This window comes from Artemia sp. Qi Xiang Cuo, chromosome 1, assembly GCF_049724085.1.
Source record: "Artemia sp. Qi Xiang Cuo chromosome 1, ASM4972408v1, whole genome shotgun sequence".
Taxonomy (NCBI): Eukaryota; Metazoa; Arthropoda; class Branchiopoda; order Anostraca; family Artemiidae; genus Artemia; species Artemia sp. Qi Xiang Cuo.
This window is the reverse complement of record NC_142794.1, coordinates 66568070-66595991: the sequence shown is the minus strand read 5'-3', so window position 1 is coordinate 66595991 and position 27922 is coordinate 66568070. Positions and strand designations below refer to the sequence as shown.

The 27922-nt window shown below is 33.5% G+C and overlaps 1 protein-coding gene across 1 annotated transcript; it reads left to right on the top strand.

Annotated features, from left to right (window-relative positions):
- The first annotated feature begins 331 nt into the window (after positions 1-331).
- Positions 332-26792, top strand: LOC148956617 (uncharacterized). The gene is made up of 4 exons (XM_089095928.1): positions 332-358; positions 8834-9012; positions 23425-23595; positions 26659-26792. Exons 2-4 carry the CDS (start codon positions 8943-8945, stop codon positions 26769-26771), a joined length of 354 nt encoding a protein of 117 aa, XP_088952054.1. The 5' UTR covers positions 332-358; positions 8834-8942; the 3' UTR covers positions 26772-26792.
- The last annotated feature ends 1130 nt before the right edge of the window (positions 26793-27922 follow it).

Genomic DNA, 27922 nt, shown 5'->3' with positions numbered 1-27922 from the left:
CAGGTCTAAATAAATTTTATCACAAAGTGTTTTACCTCACTTTTGAGTTCCAATCTCTTTTTTATTGGCCTTAGATTTTGATAATGCAATTCCTGATGTTTCAATAATAAAAGTTTTTTTCAAAATAAAAGAGTGATCAGAACAGTTGGAGAGACTGTGAAGAGTGAGAGTGCGAATTTTTTGACTTGCACTTTGTTTTCACAAAAGTCCCTCTTTTTCAGCCCTGATTTGCACTGTTTAGAGACGTCAGTGTCAGTAGCTGGCAACCCTGTTCTAGATGAAAAAGCCTATAGAAAGAATACCCTATAGAAATTGAGAAGAAGAAGAGTAACGGTTGGATAAATATCTTCTTTCTTAAGTATATATTTTTACTGTGTTTTATCCTGCTTAATCATTTGCAATTTCAATTATTGTGCCTTAACTATGACTTTTATAGCCTACCTTTGTATGCATCATTAAAATCAGTTGACCTATAAAATGAATCAATGGTGGCAAAATTGAGAATTAAGTACTGTATAGGAAAAATATAGGCTAGTCTATTTGTTGGTCATTCATGTGAACTGCTCAATGTTTACCAATCAATCATTTTGTTTTATTGTTTGGTTTCACCTTCAGTGTAAACATTCATTAGATGAGGAAAAATTTACAATTGTGGCCCATGATAAGGAGACATGTTAAGAAAACAATTCTTACTTTAAAATATGTATAATGATCCTGGTTAACATATTATCCAAATGGAGAACCTTTATCCTCAAATCTTCCTCTTTTTTCCTTCTATTTCCAACTTCAAAGTAAAAAATAAAAAATTTTTGCTGTGAAATTTGTAAATCTTCTTAAATTGTTGGCTTGTTGCTATAAATTGTTTCTTATAGATGGCATTCATCCCAGTCATTGTTAATACTGTTTTTTTTAAAGGATTGATAAAACAGTGGCATAAATACAAAACATTGCTATAAACATACATATATATACAGTTTTTTTTTAAATTTGTGAATTTCATAAAACATATATATTAACAGAGTATATACCCTCACCCCCCTAATGTGCAAATATATAACCAAAATTGTATTTTGAGCCTAAATATAACCAAATGAACTGTACCCCAACCCCAAATCAGGGTATATTTATTTGCACATCAGGGGAGTGGGGGCAAAATTCATTTGTGATGTAAATGAAGGTTATATTTAGAATCAGAATTTAATTTTTTTTATATATTTGCAAATTAGGGGGGTGGGGTATAATAATTTTTTTTAATGATTGAAAATAGGGAGGCAAAATACAAAATTGCCACTGCTGCTTTATCTATCATTAAAAAAAATGGTATTAACAATGACTGGGATGAATATTATCATTAAAAAACATTTTATTGCAAAAATTTCAAAAGATTTACACATTTTCTTCAAAGCATAGCAAGAAATGCAAAAAAAATTATTTTTTTCTTTTAATTTGGAGAAAGAAGAAAAAAAGAAGAAAGATTTGAGGATAAAGGTTCTCCCCTTAAATAATATGTTTTATTTTATTATACATATTTTAAAGTAAGAATTGTTTTCATAACATGTCTCCTTATCATGGGCCAGAATTGTAAATTTTTACCCATTAGACTAGGCTACATCTTTATTAAAAATTGGTTGGCAAGATTGAGTACTGATGATTTGACAGTTTAAAAAAAAAACACAATTTTTTACTCCAGAAGGCTTAATTTAAACTTTTGGTTTCAAAAGGGTTTCAGTAGGCCTAATGTAGCCTAGAAAGAATATCTGCAAATCTAACTGTTTGATTAGAAGTTCAAAGTCTTATCAGAAAAGGGTACAAAACTCTGATTTTTTTAAATTGGAGCATTTTCACCTATAAATTCAACATAACAAAAAAGCTATCTGTTTTCAACATAAAGTTAGAACCTAATTCAACTTGTGTTGAAATAGCCTACTTTGGGAATACTTGTGGGCAGATCCTGGTAGATTCAACATGCTTATTCTTTTTACTTTATTTCTTTGTTTCTCTTCAACTTTTTTAAATATGTAAATGTATAAAATGCTATTCAGATAGTGGAAGCAAAAAACTGAGAAAATTGTCTTAAGTATAGGGACAAAATTGTATAATAATATAGAGTGTAATTGTGTGACCTAGGTCTCTCTAATAAAATGTGGGGTATAGGTCTCTTTATAAATGGTATCTGGGATGACCCACTTTCTCTCAGCTTTAATGGTCCAGCAGAGATTTCTTTGTTATTACAGTTAAAGTGTTGTCAATATTTGGCCAATTCAAAATTAATCTACCAGTTTAATCCACTTTAAAAAATTTTAGTTTTGACTATCCTTTCTCTTGAAAGTCCAGAATTCTTGAAATATTTGCATGTCCTACTTAAGATTATTAGAAGTTTTTGACCCCAAAAAGTTTAAAATGTTTCATTAGTATTTTGGGTGGGATAGGAACTCCATGCTAATTAGGGAGGGGTTCAGAGAGAATATTTTGTTTTTTACAGCATGGGATCTACTAAGAGATTGTGTTCTTCAAATTTATTCAGTGATAAATGAATAAGGGTGTTGTGATCAACCAAGTCAAATGCTTAAAAATATGAGGCCAAGCAGCAGTTCCTCAAATGATGGAAAATCTAGCATCAAATCAGTAAAACTATGATTAAATAAAACAAACTTTTCTTAATGTTCTTTATCATGGGAAATAATATTACAAATAATAATCATCAAAATTTCTCATTGTTGAGAATGTTCCTGTAAATTTGACAACTATGTTTTTGTCAGAGGACCCCTGAATTTTGACACCACTTGTTGCTCATCTGTTTTACATGTTCAGTTACATGTAAGTTTTACAGGGTTACCTATATTTCAGAAGGACCTGTTGCTGTCTGTCAAAAATTTTTACAAGGTTACTACAAGATATTCTCAAAAGAAATGAATCTCATGATAGAAACCGATATCTATATTTGAATTTGGTGGAAGGAACATTTTTACTTGGTCTGGTATTCCACTAAATCAGACAAGAATTTTCAACACATGGAACATAGTTTTTGTCAATATAATATTAGCTGCCATTTTAACTTAATTTTATCAAGAGAAAGCCAATATGGCTACATTTTAGAGATGATCAGATTTATCTTAATGCATTGGTGCTGATCCAATTTTTTTTTTGGCAAAAAATAGCCAAGTATTGACAGTTTGGACATTACACAGCTACAAAATTGTCAAGGGCTCATTTTGTGTTGAACAGAGGAAACAGATTGAATTGAATATTCTTTTGTTATCTGGGTGTGTTAAATATAGTGTCCATGTTTTTCATTGTCAAAATATAACTAAGGCTTCAAGAGATGGTGTTTCAAGTCACAACTAAGCTGAGTTATCCTGTTTTAAAGGAAAATTTTGACAGTGGTTTTAAAATTGCACTGTCAAATCATTGGTGCCTTTACCCCAAGTGGATTTTGGCTATTATAGACAGTGGTTGGCGTTTACCCCCCTGGAAAATAACTCCTCATGGAAAATAAGGGTTTCTAAATTTGAGAATTTATTTTATTTTTTTAATTTATGTTTGGGGAAGGAATTTTGGTACTTGTGTATTATGCGCCACTCACTCAAGTTTACGCTGTGTAAAATTTGAGAACACACTGTTTTTTTCTTTGTTTCTTTGTTTCTTTAGAAATAAATTCGGGCTATAGATTTGTACATTAGGGGGGGGGGAGTGGTAAAGAAGAGCGGGTCTGGATGCAAAATGTTCTTGGTACAGTTATTATGCATATTAGATAGATAGATAGGTAAGTGTATTTTAAAGCCAAATATAGGGCCATGAACATAGTAAAAATAACATAAATGAAAAGCAAAAATAACATGAACTTTGATCAGCGATCATCATAAAACACTTAAATGAAACAATACATTAACCTAATAATAGTAATTAACACTTGGAAAAACATTCATTAAAAAAAAAAAATACTTAACACTTGGAAAAAAAACAATTAAATTAAAAATTAAATTTACTTTATTATGGGATTTTGTTTTTTATTTAACAAAATTTCCAGATACCTTGCTATTCCTATGTAATTTTTTTTGGCCATATACATAGAAAGAATAGTTTTCTGACTTCAAATTGTCCAAATACTTTACCCCCCCCCCCTTATGTGCAAATATATAGCCCAAATTAAATAGTTCCCATATATTCTGTCACTTGTCTGTCTTGTCTCATGCTAAACTGAAAAAAATAACAAAGAAACCAGTTTGTTCTCAAGTTTTAAGAAGCATAAACTTGAGTGAATGGTGTGTAATACACAAGTACCAAAATTCCTTCCCCCTATGGAAATTAAAAAAATTAAACTCAAATAAAATTCTCAAATTTGGAAAGCCTTATTTTCTGCAGGGGGGGGGGAGGCAAACGCCTAGAACCATTATAGACTGTGGCCTAGTTGATTTAGGCTAGTCAAACACAATTTTTGAAATTAACACAAATGGTTAGTGATGTTTTGAATTTTTGGGTAAGTTTGCAGTTTATAACATAATTAAACTAGGAGGAAAGCAAATACATCACTCAATGCCTTCTCTTGTACTATTTCTCAGTTAAAAATCCTTTCTGGGGCAAGTTCCATTTTGAGTCCTTAATTAATAGGATCCCAAAAGGTATAACAGTTCATAGTTGCCAGAAGTTTAATTACATGTCTTTAAAAAAAAGCTGTCTGGTGAGAAAAAATTGCCATTTGTAGCTGATTTAGGAGTGGAACTATTATTGTCCTTAGTCTTAAGAGTAGAATGTAACTTAGAAAACAAATTTGCAGAATGTTTTATAAAGAGCCTAAAATCCCTCAAAAATGACATCACAACAAAACTTGTGTCACACTAGTGACTATGGGGTGTTTGGAGTCCTTTAAGGGCTTAAAAAGGTATTTGCTACAAAAGCAATTATTGAATTATGAAAGAGCATAAAAAAGGGCATCAATTGGTATATTCACTCTCATCCTAGCTAAATTGTGTTGTAAGCTGCAAATTTACCAATTTTTATGCATGACCTCCTTGGTATTATTATAGGTTTTTATTTTCCAATAGGAAATAGGTTATTATAATATTTCTGTGAATTGCTTTGCAAAAGGTTAAGTTTTCAATTAACTGAACATTAAGATAGATACAAAATACCCTTATGTTTAGATTCAAAGTTTGATCTTGAATTTAAATAAAGAATTCATTTTCTTTAAAGATGAATTCCACTCCTCCTCCCCTTGAATTCAGGAAAATTCAGCGCATATATAACTAACAATTTCAAGCTAATGGCTTCATTTAACCATTTTAAAGGTAAAGTTTGTATTTTGCAAAATTTTAAAGTGGTTTCCAGAATTTGGTGGTGTCTTCTTCTGGTAAGTAGAAATAATGTACTGATACCAACTCTAATAACTAACAACTTTTCTGAACTTGCTTCTGAACAGAGGTCTAACAAAACAAAAGGAGTACAAACAGATTTAGTATTTGATGCTATATCCAAATGTCATGGGCCTCTGGAATTTGAAAAATCTGATCTTGAATTTAAATAAAACATTCATTTGCATTGCAGATGAATTCTACTCCCCCTTCTTCTCAATTCAGGAAAAATCAGTGCATATATAACCTACAATTCAATCTATAGGCTTCACTTAACCATCACGAGGGTAAAGTATTGCTATAATTTGTCCAATAAGAGAGTCATACTTACTCCTGCCATTTACCGTGCAGCCATTTAAACATTTGCCTCTCAATTACTTGGACTATCTGTCTTGGCTTTTTTCTATAATTAGCCATCTCTTGATGCCTACTGCAAAATACTTGATTTTCAATTCAAAATCAACAGACTTAGTGCAGCCATTTGAAAATCAATTATATTGCAGTGGGCATCAAGACATGGCCAATTGTAGAAAGAAAAAGCCAAGACAGATAGTCCAAGTAATTGACAGGCAAATGTTTAATTGAGATAGATACAAAATACCCTTATGTTTAGACTTAAAGTTTGATCTTGAATTTAAACAAAACATTCATTTTCTTTGAAGATGAATTCTACTCCTCCTCCCCCCCCCTCGAATTCAGGAAAATTCAGTGCATATATAACTAACAATTCAAGCTAATGGCTTCATTTAACCATTTTAAAGGTAAAGTATGAGTTTTAGAAAATTTTAAAGTGGTTTCCAGAATTTGGTAGTGTCTCCTTCTGTTAAGTAGAAATAATGTACTGATACCAACTGTAATAACTAACTACTTTTCTGAACTTGCTTCTGAACAGAGGTCTAACAAAACAAAAGGAGTACAAACATATTTATTATTTAATGCTATATCTAAATTTCATGGGTCTCTTTAATTTGAAAAATTTAATCTTGAATTTAAATAAAACATTCATTTGCATTGCAGATGAATTCTACTCCCCCCTTCTTCTCAATTCAAGAAAATGCAGTGCATATATAACCTACAATTCAATCCATAGGCTTCATTTAACCATTAGGGGGGTAAATTATAGCTATAATTTAGAATATTTTAAAGTGGTTTTCAGAATTTTATAGTGTTTCCTTCTGCAGATTAGGAATGATGTACTGACACCAACTTTTAAAACTTTTTTAAAGCACTTGGTAGCAGTCTGGATTCAGGCAACAACTTTTCTGAAGTTGCTTCTGAAGCAAAAAATAAATAAAAGGAGTACCTATAGATTTCTTATTTTATTCTACTCCCAAACATCATATTGCTTTTCTGACAGTGCAACTCTCCCCTTAATCTTCTGTGAAAATCTTGATTCACTGAAACAGACATATCCTTAGAATCAGATTTTCATCTTGAATCCCAACATTATTTTCATTTCTGTTGCAAATTTGCTTTTTCCACCCCTCTTCCTCTACTGGTCAAATATATGTCCTGAACTGTGTATATACTGATTTATGTGATCTAGGTTACAATATCACACTCCTTATGATTAACCAATTGTGTTATATTAAATGCTACATACTTGAAACAGTTTTTTTTAGTTTTATTACTTCTACTTTTTGAATAGTGTTTTATACTTTTATACATTAAATGAAGTTAAAAAAAAACAAAGAAACAAGAATATTCATGTCGAATACACCAGGTTCCGCCCACAGGTATTCCCCGAGTATTTCGACACGTGTCAAATACACCAGGTTCCGCCCACAGGTATTCCCCGAGTGTTTCGACCAGTGGACGATCCAGAGGGGGCGAGGGGGCGCCCCCCCTCACGGAAGCGGAAGTAGTGTAATTTACTTAATTAACGCAAGTTTGCGTTAAATAAACTTGCTCCTAACACAAGTTTATCGGATTAACCTATTTTGCCCCCCCCCTAAAAAAATCCTGGATCCGCCCCTGATTTCGACACGTGTCGAATTGGGTTCTGACTTGCGTCGAAAACAGGTAACTTTTTTGTTGTGTCGAATTTGCAGGTGAAAATGCTCTAATTTCAGAAAATTAGAGTTTTGTTCCCTTTTCAGATAAAACTTCAAACTACTCATCAAACAATTAGATTCGTATATGTTTTTCCTACATACTGAAACCCTTTTCAAACCAAAAGTCTTTAAATTAGGACTTATGGAGCAGAAAAACTGGTTTTCTACAAAAACTGTTGAATCATCGGTACCTTTACCCTACACCTTCTCTTCCCTATGTTTTAATTTTTGTTTTTCTTATTTTAACTAGGTTTTTTTATTTGATAAAAGCTGCATAGAGTTGTAGGTTCTGTTTTTGTTATTAATTTGGCTTCTTTTAGCCATTAATCAAAATATTGAGCAGATAACCATAGACCCTGTTATAACTGAGCAATATTTTGTGAAATACAGAAAAGATACATGCCTAGAAAAAAACAAAGAGTTATCATTTAATATCAAATGCCACTATTGCATTTGTTTCTGAGTCTTCATCCTAGAACCTGGCTATAGTCCCATGCTGTGCCCTAAAGTTAATTTAGCCCTGGTTTTAAGTGGGTTTTAAATAGTTTGTGAATTGTTCATAAGGTATATCAATGATTCTCATAGTATGGGAAGTATCAGGAGCATCTCTTTGCTTTTTCATTGTCTAGAATAGAATTCAGTGGAAAATTCTGACTCAAAACGTTTTTCTCAGATCTTGTGAAATTTTCCTTTCTATAAGGCTGGAAATAATTGTCAATTGATAAATTGTTAATAAGTTTCTTAGTCCTTTAAAGCAGATTTTGTTTTTCATGTTTTATTATTAAAAAACTGGGAAAAAAGTAAAACTTCTTACAAACAAAACATTTTTTTGCGGTGTGGGCAGCCCCCCCCCCCATTATACGTTTAGTTGAAAAAAAAGAGTTTCCAATTGTTTTTCAAATGGTGCTTGGAAGTTTGCCTTCCCTCAATGGAAAATACCCCCCCCCCCCTCACAAAAAATCTTCTGAAAATTTCATACCTACAGAGAATTCTCCATGTAGAAAATTCTTTCCCTCGAAAGAAATCTCCTTCTACAGAAAAAGGTCTTGATACTTCCTAATAACAAACACAATATGTAAGCAATGGAAAAATTACATAACTTATAGACTTTTACCCACAAGGAGGCATTCCATCCCCAGAGGCATAAAAACAGGCATAGAAGTTGAACCAGCTGTCAAACATGTTCCTCGGCCCAATTTGTGACTTTCATTCTGTTTGCAAAAATATCTCTTTTCTATTGCATAAGTTTTCCACACTAGAAGATTAAAACAATAGTTTTAAATTTAACTCCCTTTATTTCAAAACATAGAAATGGAAATTGAACATATTGCTTTTGATTGCTGAGGGAGGTTAACCTTTTCCTTGACAGTGTATTACAAAAAATGGTTTTGTACTACTTGAAATGCTTCATTATAACTTGTCTGTTTCTAGGTGCTTTTTGCTTATACAGTCCTGGGTAAAACTGATTTACAATATCCAACTTTTGATGCTAGTATTATATGTTTCATAATTGGCATTAGCTCTGTTCTGAGATTCTATTATGGACTTGCCTCAAATTCCAAATATGGCTGAAGTCATCACCCCTTTTGCATCTTCAGTTATTAAAAATGGTAAGTTATCCAATAAAGTTTTTGGAATAAAACAAAAATTGCTTTGCTTTGGTAGATATTTTTATGTTTTTTTCCTGCTAGTCTAGTTTTCCTGAGTAAAAAGAAACAAAAATGCAACCGTATACACACTTGGAACTAACCCTTAAGAATTAAGGGGGCTAGAATGAAGTTGAATAATTGAAGGTAATTCTGCACATAAGTGGGTTTTAAATAGATTGCCAATTTTCGTTAAATTAAACAATTGTTTAATCTGATGGAAGTACTTCATGAATGAGCTGTTTCAGTTTAGAAGACATTAGATGCTAAAGGACTTATTAATCAGAAAATTTTTTCTCAGATTCAGTCCTTTAGCAGAATAATTTCCTCTCTTTTTCCTGTGTGCAGGTATTATAAAAAACTGTCGTTACCAGTAAAGTAGAGGTTGTCATAGGGCAGCCAAAATTTTTGTCTTGCAGACCAACTGCTATCTCTTGTCTTAGTTGTATGACACTGTTTTTCAAAATGGTTTATTTGGATAGCTTCTAACTGGCTCACCAACATTTGCAGAACAAAAATATTACCATAATTTAAATACACTTATTTTAAATATTTACTTTATATAAAATAGTTCATTTGCTCAGAAGTAATTTGGATAGCTTCTAACTGGCTCACCAACATTTGCAAAACAAAAATATTACCATAATTTAAATACATTTATTTTAAATATTTGCTTTAGATAAAATAGTTCACTTGCTCAAAACATAACACTTTTAGTTATTTTTTATCAAAATAACTTGATCTAAATTTAAGCTTTATCTGCTGGATTTTCCTTGAGTATTGCTTCTATATGTTCTTTGCACATGTTTTTCAAAGCTTTTTTCACCCTATCATCTAATCTTTTTTTAAATCGTTCATTGATGCATATATGCTTTCAACTTCACTCGTATTGAATGAAAAATTGCATCTTATGAAACCACCTCATGTGTAGCTTGTGTGTTTTTGAAGGACATTTTTCTTTATTTCTTGTTTTTTTTACATAGAAGCATACAAGGTTCCTAACAATACGTGAAGTTGATCATTATAATAATAATTTTGGGAATACCGCAACAGTTCGGGGGGGGGGGGGTTCGGGGACTGACGGCCAGTTGCACTCTATGCTTCTTGGCTTTAGAAAATTAGGTAAAAATATTACCCAAACCATTCCAAGGTTTCAGCTATGCTAAAGTAAAAGCCATTGTACTACCAAAAGCCTTGTTTTTTTCTTGCCAGTCTGAAGTTTTAATATCAAGTACTTATAAATGCATATTTTTTAACGGGTTTTGAGAAAGTTTTTGTAATTCCAATAATTTTTTTATTGGATATATTTTTCCCAAATATATTCAATAAAATTTGTGATATAGCCATTTTTTTTCAAAATAGTGCAAAGGTTAAATAACTTTGACTCTAGGAGTGAACCCCAAACACATTCAATCAAAATGTTGAGATAGGTATTTTGTTCAACGTAATTGAAAGGTCTGCAAATTATGTATTTGAGGATGACACTCCCCCCACAGCCCTCGGGGCAAGGGTTGTAAGTTATACCCTTGGGGTATATATTGTTTTTATAGATAGTGCGGTCGTAGAAACTTCGAAAAAGGCCCAGTCAATTGGAAATAAGGGCTAGTGCCCTTTTCAAATGTCGAAAGTGATTGGTCGGCATCTAACCTCTCTCTCACATCCACCATTTCCCGAAACATATCCAATCAAAATTTTGAGATTGCCATTTTGCTCAACGTAGTTGAAAATTCTGGAAATTAGGTCTTTAAGGATGACAACCCTCCCCCCCCACATCCGTAAGGGTAAGGCTTGTACGTTAATTCTGGGGGTATATAAAGTTTTTATAGAAAGACTTGTTGTAGAAACTTCAAAAAGGGTTCATTCTATTGGAAATAGAAACAGATTGTGCTTTTTTAATATTAGTAAGTGATTCTAGGGCAACTAACCCCCCTCTTCCGTCCAGTATTTTCCCAAACACATCCAATCAAAATTTTGAGATAGCCATTTTTTTCAACGTAGTTGAAAGTTCTGGAAATTATCTCTGAGGATGACAAACCCCCCACAGTCCTCAGGGCAAGGGTTGTGAGTTAAGCCCTGGGGCATATACGTTTTATAGAAAGCGTTGTTGTAGAAACTTCAAAAAGGGCTCATTCGATTTGAAATTGAAAGGGTTAGTGCCCTTTTTAATAATCTAAAGTGATTGGAGGGCAACTAACCTGCCTCTCAATTCCACCATTTCCCCAAATACATTCAATCATCATTATGAGATAGCCATTTGGTTCAAAGTAGTTTAAAATTCTGGAAATTAGGTCTTTGAGGATGCCCTCCCATATCCCTCAGGGTAACGACTTTAAATTACGCCCTGGGGGCATATAGGGTTCTATAGATAGCGTTGTCGTCGAAACTTCAAAAGGGGCTCGTTCGATTGGAAATTCAAAGGGCGAGTGCCCTTTTTAATAGTCGAAAGTGATTGGCGAGCAACTAATCCCCCTCTTACGCCCACCATTTTCCCAAACACATCCAATCGAAATTTTGAGAAAGCCATTTTATTCAACGTAGTTGAAAGCTGTGGAAATTATCTCTTTGACGATGACAACCCCCCCGCCACCTTCTCCACAGCCCTCAGGGCAAGGGTTATAAGTTAAGCTCTGGGGGCATATAAGGTTTTGATAGAAAGCATTTTTGTAGAAAATTCAAAAAGGGCTCGTTCGAGTGGAAATTGAAAGGGCTAGTGCCCTTTTGAATAGTCGAAAGTGATTGAAGGGTAACTGACCCCCCTCTCACGCCCACCATGTCCCCAAGCACACCCAATCAAAAGTCAAACTCAAAACGAGCAGAAATTAATATAAGTGGGGTTCTAAACCCCTATGCTTTCTAAAAGCCAGAATATAATTTGTACTTTGCTGAAAAATTCTTTTAAATGTTTTCTTTTTTTAACTATAAGAAATCAAAATTAATGAAGATTTTAAGGAATAAATATCAGCATATGTATAATAAACTGACAATACAAATTTTTTCAGTAAATCCATTTGATTTTTTTTCAGTTAAGTACAAATTATATTCTGACTTTTAGAAAGCATAGGGGTCTAGAACCCTACACATATTAATTTCAGCTCGTTTTGAATATGACTGATATTTATTTTAATTTCTGTTTGTTTTGGGCTTCATTTATTTATTTATACTGATTTGTGGTAGTTTTATGCCTGGTAGATTATTTGATCCTATTTTTGTTCATGCTTGGTTTAATGAAGTTCATTAATTTTTTCGAAAAACTTATTTTCTGGGGAAAGTTTTTTTAATTAAGGCAAGAGGACATGTTTGATCCTGGATCTCTAAAAAGCTTAAATGGAATTTTGATACCAGTTGATACATCAAAAGAATCTGATTTTTATGCTGATTTCAAATTTATCAGTTTCATCAAATTTAGTGTGAAATTTTGTGTGTTTATTTTATTTTTTTATTTTTTTTTTCTTCCCAGGGGTCATTGTATCGATCCAGTAATCCTAGAATATCGTGAGAGGGCTCATTCCGGGAGAGAACGGAAATTAAAAGTTGATTTAATTACTGTGAAATATTTGGAAATGTGGAGAGGGATACCAAACATAATCAAAACACCCTTTGTCCTTGCTGGTTGTGAAACGGAAATATCAATGATATCTATTGAACGACTTAGGGTATTTAGTTGAAACTTTCAATGTATGTGGAGGGGATGTCGAAGAAAGATTGGAGGGTGACCAGCCCCTCCTTTCCTTGCCCTTTCTATTAGCCCCGTGTCCTCAAAAATTGTTAAATTTTGTAACTATTATTTTGGTTAAACTAGTCAAAAGGTCTAAGAGCTATGTCTACAAGGATTCCATTCCCTCACTCCCCCCAGGGGAAGGATTGTAAATTGTGCAATTTATAAACTATTTACATGTAGGGTTTATCATTTGTGAAAGGGGAAAGTTTCTATTGTGGATGTATCTAAAATGGCCTAGGGTATTAAGATGAATCTTTGGAGAATGTTGAGGAGTATCTTAAACTAAATCAAGAGGTAATTTGTACATCCAGTTTGTCAAAAAGTGGATCTGCAGTATCTTAAAAATGACTGAGGGCATTAAATTTAAACTTTCATGACATGTTTATGGGGGGTATATGAAAGTGGTTGGAGGGCTGCCAGTCCCTTCCATATCCTCTTTTGCTGATTTCTTTCCGAAGACATTCAATCAAAGTTTGAAATAGTTTTCTTTTTTTGAATAGTCCATTTTGAAAAGGTCACATAATTATGCCCATGGGAATAACATGACCTTTCAAATCTTTGGAGAGGAATTCTGAACAAAAACAAAACATACTAAATACATGCTGGTTGTCAAAAAGGTGCATAAGCAATATCTAATGAACGGGCAAGGATATTAAGATGAAAATCAAAGGGTTTGTTGAAAAATGTTTGAAGGACTGAATGCTCTGATGAAATTTTTAGATGTCCCCTCCCCTCAAAACTGATTAAACTTTTGAAAATGTGATTGTGTTCAAAATACGCGAAAGGTCTAGTAACTATGCCTCTCGGGATGCAGTGCCCCCTCCTCCCCAAGCCCCCTTAGGGAAAGGACTGTAAATTACACAAATTAACCTTTTTTTAATTACAGGGCCTGCCGTTATAAAAAGAGGGAATGCTCGTTTCTAATTGCGTTCGAAAAGGTTATGCGTATCAAGGCGACACTTCAGGAAATGTTTTGAGGCATGTTTAACTAAAAAAAAAAAAATACTATATGCATAAAATTTTCAAAAGGGCGTATTAAAAATATATTAAGAACGACTAACGGCATTAAGTTTAAACTTTCGAGGCATATTAGGAGGAACGATGAAAAATGGTGGTAGGGCAACCAGTCCCCCTTTACTGTTGTAAAACTACCGTAAAATAAAAACTCAGTCAGTAAAATTGTGAAAAATGAAGTAAAATAATGTGCTTTTTGTATTGTCTATCATTTTTTCAGAATTTAATCAATTATTTTAAAGATTTTGATTTTCCTATGCTTGAACACCCCCCCCCCCCCGAAATGTTTGTCTGACTCGTAAAAACGTAACAAATGGATATGAACAAGTTTTGTATGCGTTTTCTTAGGTTTTTTTTTTATGTAACTCCCCCACGAATTTTTTTTTATAGTAAAACCCCCTCCGAAAAAAAATTCTGTGTACGGCTTTGCTTTAAGACCCCTCCTCTATTTTGAAAACCGATGGGTAGAAATTTTCTTAACGTATATGAATTCAAGTTTTTTTAAAACACCATTTAATTTATAGTATATATTTATTGGATTAACACTCATTTTATTTATTTATAATGAATAGGTTTTGATATGCTTAAGGTCGAAGGCGGAGGTTAATTTGGGCCTAATTCACTGACACCTCAAACTTCTTTGAATTTCGGGACACTCGGTAATTAAATTTTCTATCATTTTATTATTTGTTTTTTTTACAATCGTCTTCTCGCATCTCAAGAAAAAACAGCATTTCTGACTTTTAATTTAGTTTTTATACCTTCTGCAAACAAACTCATTCTTCGAAAAAAATAAAAAAAAAAAAAAAAAAAAAAAAAAAAAAAATGCCGAGTCTGTCCCCTTATATTTCATTTTGCTTCCTCTATCGTTATTATCGGTTTATCATTATTATCAATAAACTCTCGTTTATTGCGTTTCGTTGAAAACTAAATGTATCTTGAGCACTTATAATTTTGTTTTTCTAAACATCGACACAAAATAAATATAAACTCACTCTAGTCATCAAGATGACTGGAAAGAATTCATGAAAATAAACTGAATATTTGTTAAAATAATATATTTAAGGTAATTTTTATATATATAATAAGTTACACAGTATATATAATATGTTAAAGGTAATTGTTAGGTGAGAGAAAAAAAATGTTTTCCTACTTTAGCAATTAAGACAAATAAGCACTTGAACAGGGCCTTGACGTTACTCAGGTATCCATATATCTAGGACAAAATACTATAACCAAACAATCAATCGAAACAAGGGTCCATGTACATCCAACATTGTCATTAGTAAATGCAAGCTGTCGTAAAATTACAAGCAAAGCATCTAAAATCTAATGAAACATTTCAAAGTGATCACCTTCCCCAAGGGCTCCTCAGAGTATATATGATGGCACTAGACCCTCAATCAGGGCTTCCACTCTCAAATTTTAAAATTCGGGGACAAGTCTTAAATATTCGGGGAATTTTCGGGGAAAGTCTTCAACATTCGGGGAATTTTCGGGGAAAAAACAAAATGGAATTTCGTTGCGAAAATCTGGGAGCCAAAATCGGTTTTAGTTTCGTTTTCAGGCTCAAGTAGGGCTTGGACCCGCGTGGTAAATAAAGTCTCTTATAAAGTAAGTTATAGAGTCAGAGCACCGTATTGGAAACCATAGCCGAAAACACTTATTGCTGATACTGCGGCGAAAACTTCAAAATTGTCTTCAAAATAGTGAACTATAAATACCAGTAGCAGTTTTTTATTAAATCATTAATATCAGTAATTCATTAATAATAATTAAAAACAAATATTGTTTTCGGTTTCTAGATAGGTAAATTAAACAGACAAAATTCAACCTATTAGTATGGGACAACATTGAAACTTAAAACAAACAAGAACTAAATTAAACAAGTAAATTTAAACTAAAATTAAAAAGGGAATTTTGACGACAGTTGACACATTATTGTTTTTTTGTACTGTTTCTAAGGTTTTAGGTGTTTACATCCCCCCCTCCAGAAAATCCCCCCCACAGAAAAAAACCTGGGTACTTGTTAAGAATCCAGTAAACACGCGAAGAACCGCATCTAGAATCTAATGAAATCCTAATGAAAAACAGGTTTCCTCTGCCTTGTGAGTTTTTGCTCACTCTGTGAAAAATGTTTAAACTTCAGTTTTTTGGGGTTGAAGGGGCAAAAAGAGGTACTTACTTTTGGCTAGGTTACATCTCTAAGCGTAAGATTGGGTCGACAAAGAGAAAGTTAAAACAAATAAAAAGAATTTAGTTTAGGAATTCTGGCAAATTCCACAGTGTAATTTCCCCTCAAAGTTTTATCTCCCGGAAACCTCCTTCCCCATGGAAAGTTCTCCCTGTGGAAAATCCTCCAGCATAAAATTCAATACTTTTCCCGAGAAAAGTATGCATACGTTCCAATAACAGATATTATACGCAAACATTTGGTAAATTTTATATTTTCAAGACCTTTCCCCAGGGGCTTTGGGAGGTCAAATTATCTCCAAAGGTAAAGTTATTTGGTCTCTCGACTATGCTGAACAAAATGGCTAAGGTTTTTTAGGCAAACGATTTTGGGGAGAAAAGGGTGTGGAAGGGGGCATAGTTGCCATCCGCCTGTAATATTTAATTTCTGATCGTTTTTTAAATAATGCTGGAAAATCTGGCGCCCCCTTCATGGAAATTTCCCTTCCCCCAAGGAAATATACTCCATGGAAAGATCCTTCCCCGTAACCCCTACTCCAACCCCGACCCCCCACTAGATAAAAATTCCTCCTGAAAACGCCAGTATACTTCCCAATAACCAAAACTATATGTAAACCACAGTATATATAATATGTAAACCTATTATATATACATAAATAATTTCTTAGACCACACTGCTTTTCCATTTACAAAAAATTAAACAAGAAAAACGGGTTTTAATTTTTCAAAGTTTTATCACCCGGAAACCTCCTTCCCCATGGAAAGTTCTCCCTGTGGAAAATCCTCCAGCATAAAATTCAATCCTTTTCCCGGGAAAAGTATGCATACTTCCCAATAACAGATATTATACGTAAACAATTGGCAAATTTTATATTTTCAAGACCTTTCCCCAGGGGCTTTGGGAGGTCAAATTAACTCCAAAGGCAAATTTATTTGGTCTCTCGTCTATGCAGAACAAAATGGCTACGGTAGCTCTAAATTTTTAAGCAAACGATTTTGGGGAGAAAAGGGTGTGGAAGGGAGCATAGTTACCATCCACCTGTACCATCCACCCGTAATTTTTAATTTCTGATTGTTTTTTAAATAATGCTGGTAAATCTGGCGCCCCCTTCATGGAAATGTCCCTTCCCCCCAGTAAATATACTCCATGGAAAGCTCTTTCCCCGTAACCCCGACTCCAACCCCGACCCCCCACTAGATAAAAATTCCTCCTGAAAACGCCAGTATACTTCCCAATAACCAATACTATATGTAAAACACTGTATATATAATATGTAAACCGATTATATATACATAGATAATTTCTTAGACCACACTGCTTTTCCATTTACAAACAATTAAACAAGAAAAACGGGTTTTAATTTCTATAAAACAATGAATACAGCACATTTAATTAAACACAAATACTCCGAATATTTCGGCCCCACATCCGGGAGCCTTTCTCAACGGAAAAAAAAAATTCTTACATAAACATAAAAAACATACTAAACAAAACAAAAGAAAAAACAAAACATAAAAATTTACTTTTGTATACGGCAGTGAATGGAGTTTGTTTATTTAATATGTGAGTTTTCCTATTTATTTATATTTTTTTTTGTTTTGTTTAGTATGTTTTTTATGTTTATGTAAGAATTTTTTTTTTACATTCAGGTCGAAATGGTTTAAACTAAATTCAGGAAAATTATACTTTAATGAACATATGAAGAACCGGTTATACTTAAATTGTAACAGTCTGGTTCTTATGCAAAGTAACACAGAAGACAAAAGTTAACGGACAAGAGAGTAGTTATAAATTATGGTATGTAAAATAACATTTGCTAGGGATTACACCTTGATTGGGTGATTTTCAGGGATTCGGGGAGAAAAAAAAATTTCGGGAAAACACATTGATTTTCGGGGAAATCCCCGAAAATTCGGGGATAGTGGAAGCCCTGCCCTGAATGTCTAAACTGGTGTTGCTGATATCCGTTTCGTAGCCCTTCAGCCAGGAAGTGCAATAGGGGGTGTGGGGTGAGCCATCCTTTGCTTTCGCACTCCCTTCCTGCCTACCTTCCTCAGGTTTCTCTAGATACCCATCCAGAGCTGGGTCGAACCTGGCTGAGCTTACAGTCACGCCAGTGACTTCCGTGCCAAACCAAATAACCGGCCACGCCAGGAATTGAACCCATGCCCCTCAGACAAAGGATTCCCGACCCAGCGCACCAACTACTTAGCCATAACGGCATCCAGAATGAAGTGAGGAGCTCATAGAGCTATTGGAGGTCCGCTATTTTATAATTGCGGAATAATTTTGAATTTCGAATCCACGGGGGTAAATGAAGTGAATATTTTGTAAATTTGAAATATGCTGTACGGAGTTTACGTTTATCTGTTTGTGAAAGAATCTTACAAAATGGTGCTGTGTTTAGAAAATGTGCTAGTGTTGTTGAATTATGCAGTTTAGCAAGAATTATACGGTCGATACTTTTTTTATTTTGGACAACTGAAGGATAAGACCCCCACATATTTTTCAAGGTGGGAAATCAGCAGCAAACGGGTTTGCCTTAAGGACGGGCCAATTCGTAGACCAAGATAAACAAATATTTTGCCTGGCTTTCCTAAAAAACGTCCCAGCTGCGGCAACTATGTATGACCCGAATTAAATAGAAGATCCTCAGATTTCTCAGAGTTAAATTCCAGCCCCTATTTAGAATATTTTTATCGAGTATGCTGAAGTTTTCTTCGATACACTGTAATGAATTGGTAAAATTAAGTACATAATCTGCGTAGCAGACAAGTGTCACCTTTGTTGCTGCCTCAATGCATGAGGATATTCATTTTGATTGAGCATCTAAGACACCGTTGTTAAAAAGAGTAGGTGAAGTGATAGAACATTGAAGCGCACCTGTATTAACAGAAACAAAACTACTCAGATGATTCGGCAGGTCACTGGGACAAGAAAGTCTTTTTCGTGAAGGTCGTGTTAGATTAAAAGAATTAAAAACTGAAAAGTTAAATGGATTTGTAATTTTTATGCGTACTTTAAGTTGCAAATATAAACTTATCAAGGTACGAATAACAGAGGGATGAATATCTCTTTTTGCCATATGAAGGAGCATGGCTCTGTGTACTAATGAGTCCAATACACGCCTAACATCGTATGCTGATAGAACGAGACTTTCCTGGACCTGTTCAACCTCCATAATGGCATTAACTACAACACTAAGGGCACCAACGCACCCTATTTATTCTGAAAACCAAACTAGTGTGGCGGAATGCTACATTTTTCCTTTAACTCATCAACATAAAACAGTTCAAACAGTTTACAGAATGTAGTAGAGATTGTTATAGGCCTGAAAGTCGAACGCTGAATGTTCGATTTGCCTTTCTTGGGGATAGGAGTGAGATCACCAATGCAAAAAGACAACGGTAATTTAAAAGTATCAAACATCATCTCCATGAGTAATCCTAGGTATGACATGAGCAAATGGGTTCCATGAATAACATGAGATGCACTAATATTATTTATGACAATCTTTCGGTTTCAGCTTGGAGACTGTCATTGTTATGGCTTGCATTGTAACAACATAGTGAGACTCTGGGATGTGGTGTTTGGGGTAGCAAGAGATTTAGAAATGGAATTGGGCAAAGCAGAAACTCTAAGTGAATATGAATCAATAATGCCTTCACGGTGACGAGCCATTATCTTTCCAAATTGAAAATCAAAGCTTTGCATGGGAGCACGCTTCGGAGAGTTTTGACTTTTTCACCAATCGAAGACTTGAGTACCAATGTGGATTTTCCGAAATAGAACCGCTGCTTTTTCGGCACATCTTAGAGCGTAGCAAATCTCAGCACATTAAAAACTCAGAGCAATCTGTATCTTGGTTTTATAAAAAAAAGCCGGATTTCTGAAGAAGCGGAAAAAGTATGTCAATTTTTTTACAAAATTGTATCAAGAACTTTTTTATGTAGGAGCAAACGAATCAGATCTTAGCCAATCTTTGAAAACTACTTAAGGTTGGGCGTATCTTGGTTGATTCGTGTAGGTGTTAAATCTAATTTAGAGGACGCTGCTATGGGAAAGTGGTCTGATAATTGATAATTAAATATAAAAGGAACCACAGAAATTGAGAAATCAGTCTAAGTAACCTGAAATCAATCTAATAACCTAAGTAACATGGTGTGAATATATGTGAAATTTTCAGTTTTTGGCTGCATAATCAGCTTATCAGAAAAATACCATGGAGAATAGAAGCACGAAGTGATTCGGCTGTTTCGGAAAAATTAATTTCACAATTAAAGTCCCGAACAGCAGCACAAGGGATATTAAGTTTGTGAAGATGTCGAATACACGCTTGTGATTACTCACAAGCTTGTGCAAATAGTTGTTTTGATTCATTATTTTTATAATTAGGGGGCAAATACACATTTACCAATTCGCAAGACCCTGCCCTCACACCTAGAAAAGAATCACTAGAACTAAACAAACTTAATTGAATACTCACTGAAACTTCAGTTACCAGGTCTCCTGATGGACGACCTCGGGAATGAACACTTTGTGGAAACGGAAAAAGTACGGAAGTCTACTCATGTCCAATGAACTAAGACTAGAACGTTTGAGGAAATGTACCTGAATACACATTTCATTTATTATCCAGTAGCATACCTTCCAATACTGATATTTTATTCAACAAATAACCGCTTGTGTTCCATGGAACAAGTTTCACATCTTGGTACTGTTTAGTAGAGATCCCTGGTGGAATCTCATGGTGTGCTAGGCAGAACCGCATTTCGAACACAAGGTCACTTTTTTACACTCTATTCACTTTTGAGACCATAGAAGCAGCAACCGCATCACCAATTACAGGTATGCCACTCGGTGAAAAAATTGTAAATATAGGCATGACTCGCTTCTCTTTAGCTATTGTAGCAAACAATTTACATAAATATAAAACGTTATTATCGTCCTTTTGACGTTTGATTAGGTTGAAACTTATCGCAAGATCGCCATGCAATACCTCTTTTGCTTTTAAAAGAGCGTCGTGAGTGAAGAAACTCACTGCCTTTCCGACAACTGTCTCGGCTCTTAATGGATAAAGTGTCGACCTTCATACAAAATTTAATACTAAGATCGAAGTAATCTTCTGTTCAGTCGTACCTCCGAACTGTAAGTTAGACAGATTGGCGCTTTGCTCACTTCCTGCAAAAAAAACTGTTAACAAACATATGTTTGTAAAGGGTAAATAACACCCCATATAAAACTAAATGAACGCCATTTATAATAGCAGATATTAGTAAGAGTCTAATAATAGCAACGCCAGGAAAATGAGCTAGTTGTTTCAATAGAAACCCTTAAACTATCATTATGGTATCCCTGTGATTGGTGCTTCTTGGAGTATACACACCTGTTAGTAAAATCATCATAAAATACTTTCAAAATGAGATTTAAACTATCCTTGTTCGAATTGAGAAAACAAATGGAGACGAAAACCAAACTAGAACAATCCCTCATTTCACAAACCAGAAGTTGTGCGGACATTCACCTTATTTTGTAAGCACTTCCATTATCACCCCTTTGTGAACCCGTTTATTTTTGCTTTGATTTTTGGTGCACTAAATTCTTGTATGTAATTCCCATTCCCCTTTATCATTGAAGATGAACGTGATTCACAGAATAGGTTTATTATCCTTAAATTCTCAGTCACAACCAAAAAAAAATCTTTCAATGGGATTTAAAATAAACTACTTTGTTGATTTCTCGAACCAATTATATAAAAAAGAAGAATTACATTAAAATATCCTTAAATATTTTTTGATAACTTTTTGTGGATTTATCTAAAAGGTCATTATACTAAAACCTAATTTTTTTTAAATTGCCAAATTATTTTATTATAAAAAAAAAATAAAAAACTTCTCGAGATCGATTTATGGCTTAGAATTTGACACCTATTTTTAATAGCCGTAGAATTATTGAAAAATATTTCATGTCTGAATAATTGTGTGTAAAAGGTTGAGTTTGTGATGTTTGAATGTACGAGTATATTACTTTTTGGGAACAGGAAAATACTTAGTTCAAAATCGAAATCGTTCGTTTTATTATGTATTTTAAAGACAAATTAATTATGTTTCGAAATATTCACATTTAAATCTAAAAAGTCGTCCGTCTTGGCCTGTTCCATGACGCGGTTCCAGAATTAACTCAGGTGGGTAAATGTTTTTCAAAATCTTAATAACCTCCACCAAAAATCATCCAAATCTTTTAATATTTGAAAGAGAATATTTTAAATTATTTGGATTATCTTTACTTATCATGTACTTATATTCTAGTTGACTTAAAAGTATGTCCGCTATAAATGGACTGGCATTACCATTTCAGGAATGCCCATAATTTCCTTATACAAATTACCATTCAACCTTATAAAAGAATGAAATAGATCAATTTCCAGTAAATCAAATATCATGTCCAAGTTATGGTATCTTGAACTAATAGTACTGTTAATGAAAGTTGTCCATCTGGCTTTTATGTTGTAAGTATATATTTAAAAAGAACTCATATCAGCTAAAAAGAAAGATTTCTTAAAAACAGTTTTTTTATTTTTCAAATAGCTTGATAAATTAGTTGATAGACTTGCCTACAATTTCTCAAAATCAAATGAATCCACTCTTTTAGCTGAAACTATCAAAGAGTCTATCATCTGTGATGAATAACTCCAGTATTAATTAAAATTAGATATTTTTTTTTTTTGATTCCAGAAATATATGATATAAATTTATTTACACTTTCCCTTAGAATTAAATACATGTCAGGTGAAGCAAAGCCAGTTGTACACCTGGCTGCCCAAGCAATACAGCATTGATTAAGGGGATTTTTATGATATTTTGCCGTCCAGTATAAGAATGATAAATTTTATTATTTTATTAATTCTGCTACTACATTTTTTTAAACGTATTTATTCGGTGTTTTCAATTAAACTAGTATCCTCTATATGAACCTTTTCATAAGTCTTTGTTGTAAGTAATTGTTTTGATAAAATATCATAATAGTCTCTGACAAATTATGTCAACTCTCACAAATTATCTACCAGTAAACATAAACTAAAATATTTGTAATATATTTCGTTTTCATTAAAACACATTTGACGCAACAAGATTTAGTATGTTCATCGTTAGTCTATGCTAAAACCATAAAAAACATACGTAGCCATTTTCTAATCTGAAAAACAGGGATAAGATCTAATGATTTTTTTTTCTTAGCTAATGATTTATGTACTCATGTATTCAGAATGTTTTCCCTATTTTCCCTTATGTTTATGCATATATATATATATATATATATATATATATATATATATATATATATATATATATATATATATATATATATATATATATATATATATATATATATACTTAACAACAGAGTTTATTTTTATGTGTCCTACGTCCCTTTTATTTATGATTTGTTTCAGAGGTTCAAGATGCTTTGCATGGTGATGATGAGGAACTTTTTGAGGCTTCAGACTTTCATTTTTCTCCCAAACAGGAAGTTTTTCCTGTTGACTCTTTTTCCGGATTTTCAGGAGCATGTAAACTTGAACCCGATACACAGGAATTTGGCCCAGCACGTCTTACCAATGAAGGTTTGCTTAAGCTTTTTGTATCAAACAGTTCGACTTAACGAAGTATTTGTAAGGAGCGACTCGGTCTAATTGTAACAAAAACTCTAAAAAACGGAATTTTGATAACAATACATACATCCAAAGAATTGGATTTTAGTGCCAGTTCCAAATACTTCAGAAGCATTAAGTTAAATGCTACCCATTAAAAGCTACGAGCCTGAGAGTTTGCCTTTTTTTTTATAAGAAGGGAAACATCCCATAAAAGTCAGGAAATCTTATTGAAAATCCTACCTTAAAGTTCGTCATATCAGCGAACCTCGCTTTTTAGAGGTTTTAAGCTCCCATCTGCAAAAATATGGAATTTTGCTTTTTTTTTTTTTTTGCCAGAGGAATTATCACGAAGGCTTTGTTTTTTTTTTTTTTTTTTTTTTTTTGTTTTTTTTTTGTTTTTTTTTAAGAAGGTCATCGTGCCGAACCAATAGTCCTAGAAGATTGGGAGAGGGTTTATTTAAAAGAAAATTAATAGTTCTTGTGTGCTTTTTAAGTAACCAAAAAGATCAGAGGCGAACTAGTTCCCTCTCACGCCCCCTTTTCCCCAAAGTTGGCCGATCGAAATTTTGAGATTGCCATTTTGTTTGGCATAGTTGAAAGGTCCAATAACTATGCCTTTGGGAATGGCATGGCCCCCCACAGCCCCTGGGGAAAGGACTGCAAGTTATAAAATAACCTCACTGTTTACATTGTAGTATTTGTTATTGGGAAATATAAGGACCCTACAATGGGGCGAGGGTATTCTCTACGGGGATAATTTTCCGCTGACAGGGATGTTTCTGAGGGTTAGCTTTCAAGGGGAAGTCTTACAAAGTGGGAATTTTCCAGAATCCCCATACAAAGTTCGTTTTTATTGTCTTAGTTTCTCATTGGTGGCTCAATTTTACACGTGGACCTGTCTGTTTGGTAGAATTGTCTGGAGGAAGTATTCATTGGGTTTAAATTCTGTGGGGGATTTGCCTGTGGAAGAGGATTTTCCCATAGAGTAATTCTCTGTGGGATTTATCACCAGGAATAATCCACTGTGTGAAAACAATTTCGGTGGTAGAAATTTTACATTATTGGGGGGGGAGGGGGGGGGAACCGAAAAAAAATTTCCACATGTCAGTTGCCGGTATGAATTGAAAAATGATCAGAAGGAGCATTTTTTTTTGGCGGGATCGTGAGCAAGAAAGATTCTGGGGGGCCTGTGTCGCGAGGATAAACTTCTCAGGGTAGTAGTTCAGAGGCGGGGGAACGTGTTGTCTTTAGGAGAACTCTCTACGGAGGACTTAGACGTGGGGCAATGTTCATGACGGAGGCGGTGGGCGTCCTGGCATTCTTTGCAAAACGATCAGAAATTAAAGGAAAAACTAATTAAACAAAATTAAATAAAAGAATTAATCACTTCATAGAATAAGGAACTTTTTTAAAAGAGTCTAGATACTTCATCTTGAAGAGTGGGGTTTTGAGGATAAAGCAACACCTCTCATATATGGAATAATTTCTGTTCGTTTTAAGTTTTAATATTGCTCCTTACTTTCAGCTGAAAAATTGTTTTTTTTTATTTAATATTTTGTAGCATCAAATATATGAGATAATAGTTTATAGGAAAAGGAATAGGACAACTAGAATAAATATTCCGGCTTTAAGAACGTTTTAGAATTGTCACTTCAAAGTGGTTTTTTGGAGATGTTTGAAATAAGCAGGGCTGAATATGAGCTGTTATAGTTTGAACTGTCTATTCTGAAGTATTTGAATGTTAAGTTTATAACTAATGAGTAAAATTCAGTTTTGTAGTCCTATGAGTACCACATGTCTCTTTGAGCCTTTTACTTTGCCGTTTTGTTTATTTTGTATTCTTTTTTTTTATTTCTTTATCTGTGGTAAACTTTGAATCACAGTTAGTTTTTCTTAATATTGTATTTACAAAAGGCGTTTTCAGCAGTTTCATAATGCCTAGAAGACTAAAGAACAACCTTGACCATCAAATGGGACAAGACCATTCTGAGAAGCTAATGTAAACGGTATTGAAATTCTATTTTTATGCAATGATAAACGAAAATGAAGAACAAAGATATATACAGTTAGAATACTTGTGTCAACGAGAATTACAACGAGTCAAAACAAAAGTAAAAAAACAAAGAAATATCTGGTTAGAAGATAAGCGGGAGCAAGAATTAAAACGAGTCAAAAACAAAAGTGAATAACAAATAACTTTGTGGTTATAAGACGTGCGACAACGAACGCAGAAAGAATTAATGAAGTGAAGAAAAGAGAAATATTCGGTTAAAAAATACTCCACAGAGCACAAAGAAATGTATGATCATAAGATAAGCTGCGGTATGAATTACAAGCAACAGTGAGAAAGCGAGTATCAAAAATGTTTCAAAAATGATGTGTAGAACAAAGAGTTGTAGTGTTAGAGGACAACCGACAACAAAAATCCGAACAAGTCAAAAATGAACGCGAAGAAGAAAGAGATATTACGTTAGAGCAACAACGCCTTCACAATCTTCAACGCCTACAAAATACTGCGCAATACCCTGTACAATATTACAAAGATGTCATAAACTACGAAAGTGTAAATTACAAGTCATTGGGACCCTACAACGTTATATGAATTCCCTTTGAAGCCCTCAATTTCCCCGAGGAAAGAGTTGCAAACAAAGGTGATTATATATTAGAATCGTCTATCTTAAAGATTGCCAAACATAGGAAATAGCCCAACTAATATATTCTTCTTTTTTTTTAGATAAGATAAGGGTTTATTCCAAAAACAACACAATACAAAAAAAACAAATGACCTTCCATAAGCTAACGCTTGTTCGGAAGTAATTACCCTCTTAAAATTAACACTTGTAATAACATAATAAAGAGAAAGAAGAGAAAAAAAGAGAAAAAGAAGAAAACCCTTTAAAACTTTAATCCCATTATGGGTTATTATTGATTTTCAGGAGCTAATCGATTCTGAAGAGAAAAGTAGTTGGATTTGTACTGTAGGTTTTACTGTTGAATGTGTTTTGTGTCACTTTTATTTAAATTTTGTTTCAGAACTTGAGGATACCTTGCCAAATAACAGTGAGGAGGTCTTTGACGTTCCGGGCTTTTGTATGTCTCTAAAACGGGAACTTGTTCCTTTCGGGTCTTTATTCAGATATTCATAACGATATAAACTTTAATCCGACACTCAGGAATTGGGCTCCATTTGTTTTGACAATTAAGGTACATCTCATATTTTTTTTTTTTTTTTTTTTTTTTTTTTTTTTGCAGAATTATTTTTATCAGATAATAGTTTATTGAATAAGCACTAAAACAAACAGACTAAATACTTCGACTTTTGACTAACCTTAAGAAGAAAGTTTCTGTTACCTTCTTTCAATGTATTTCACTAAACCAACTCCTTTGGTAAAGCTGAATCGATATGAAAAATTAACTCAAAAATAGGCGGTGATTTACGAACTCTAATGATACGTTTTCTGGCTGCTGATTGATGTACTTTGTGGTTTTTAAGTTCGAAATAAATTACTGAAATAAATCATAAAACACACTTTGTGCACAGCGGTTGTCAAAAGAATAGAGGTTGCCAGGAATATCTTTGGAGCAGCTAAGAGTAATAATGTGGAACTTGAAGGGTCTAATGAGGGGGATGTTCAACTGACCAAAAGGCAATACATATGTACTACAACTGTTACTACTGTTACAACTACTGCTAACACTGCTACTAATACTTGTTCCTTCACTGCTACTATCGTGACTGCTATTGCTACTAATGTGAAAATTTCAAGCATCATTTCGGAGAATGCTGATCTAAATCAAAACATTCTGTGCATATAGGTTGTCGAATGAGCTTATCAGTAATGTCTTAGGAATGGCTTGGAGTATGAAGTTTTTGGGCTTGTTGTGGGGGATGTTGAACTAACTAAATGGCAAAATTTTCATGCTACTACTACTGCTATTAAAGTTAGAGCATTAAAGTGATAATTTCAGGGAATATTGAGAAAATGCTCAACTGAAAATAAAATACTATTTAATTGCAGGTTGTCAAAAAAACGTATCAACAATGCCCCAGAAACTGTTTTAAAAAGAAAGTTGAAACTTTCAATGTGTATTGAGGGTGTTGTTGAAAAAAACAAATAATGATATGTGTATACTGCTACTGGTATTTCTACCATTGATAATTAGGAATCTAAGGATATTAAATTGTATTTTTCAACGAATATATTGAGGAACGTCGAACTAAATCAAACTGCATTAAGAGTACGTAGATTGTCAAAAGGATGTATTAGGAAAATCTCAGAAACGGCTTAGATCATTA

Excerpts from the sequence above, each read along its gene's own strand:
- LOC148956617 (XM_089095928.1), top strand. The coding sequence starts at position 8,943 with ATGGACTTGCCTCAAATTCCAAATATGGCTGAAGTCATCACCCCTTTT. Across the intron at positions 9,013-23,424 it reads ATCTTCAGTTATTAAAAATG|AGGTTCAAGATGCTTTGCAT; the intron begins GTAAGTTATCCA and ends GATTTGTTTCAG. Across the intron at positions 23,596-26,658 it reads AGCACGTCTTACCAATGAAG|AACTTGAGGATACCTTGCCA; the intron begins GTTTGCTTAAGC and ends ATTTTGTTTCAG.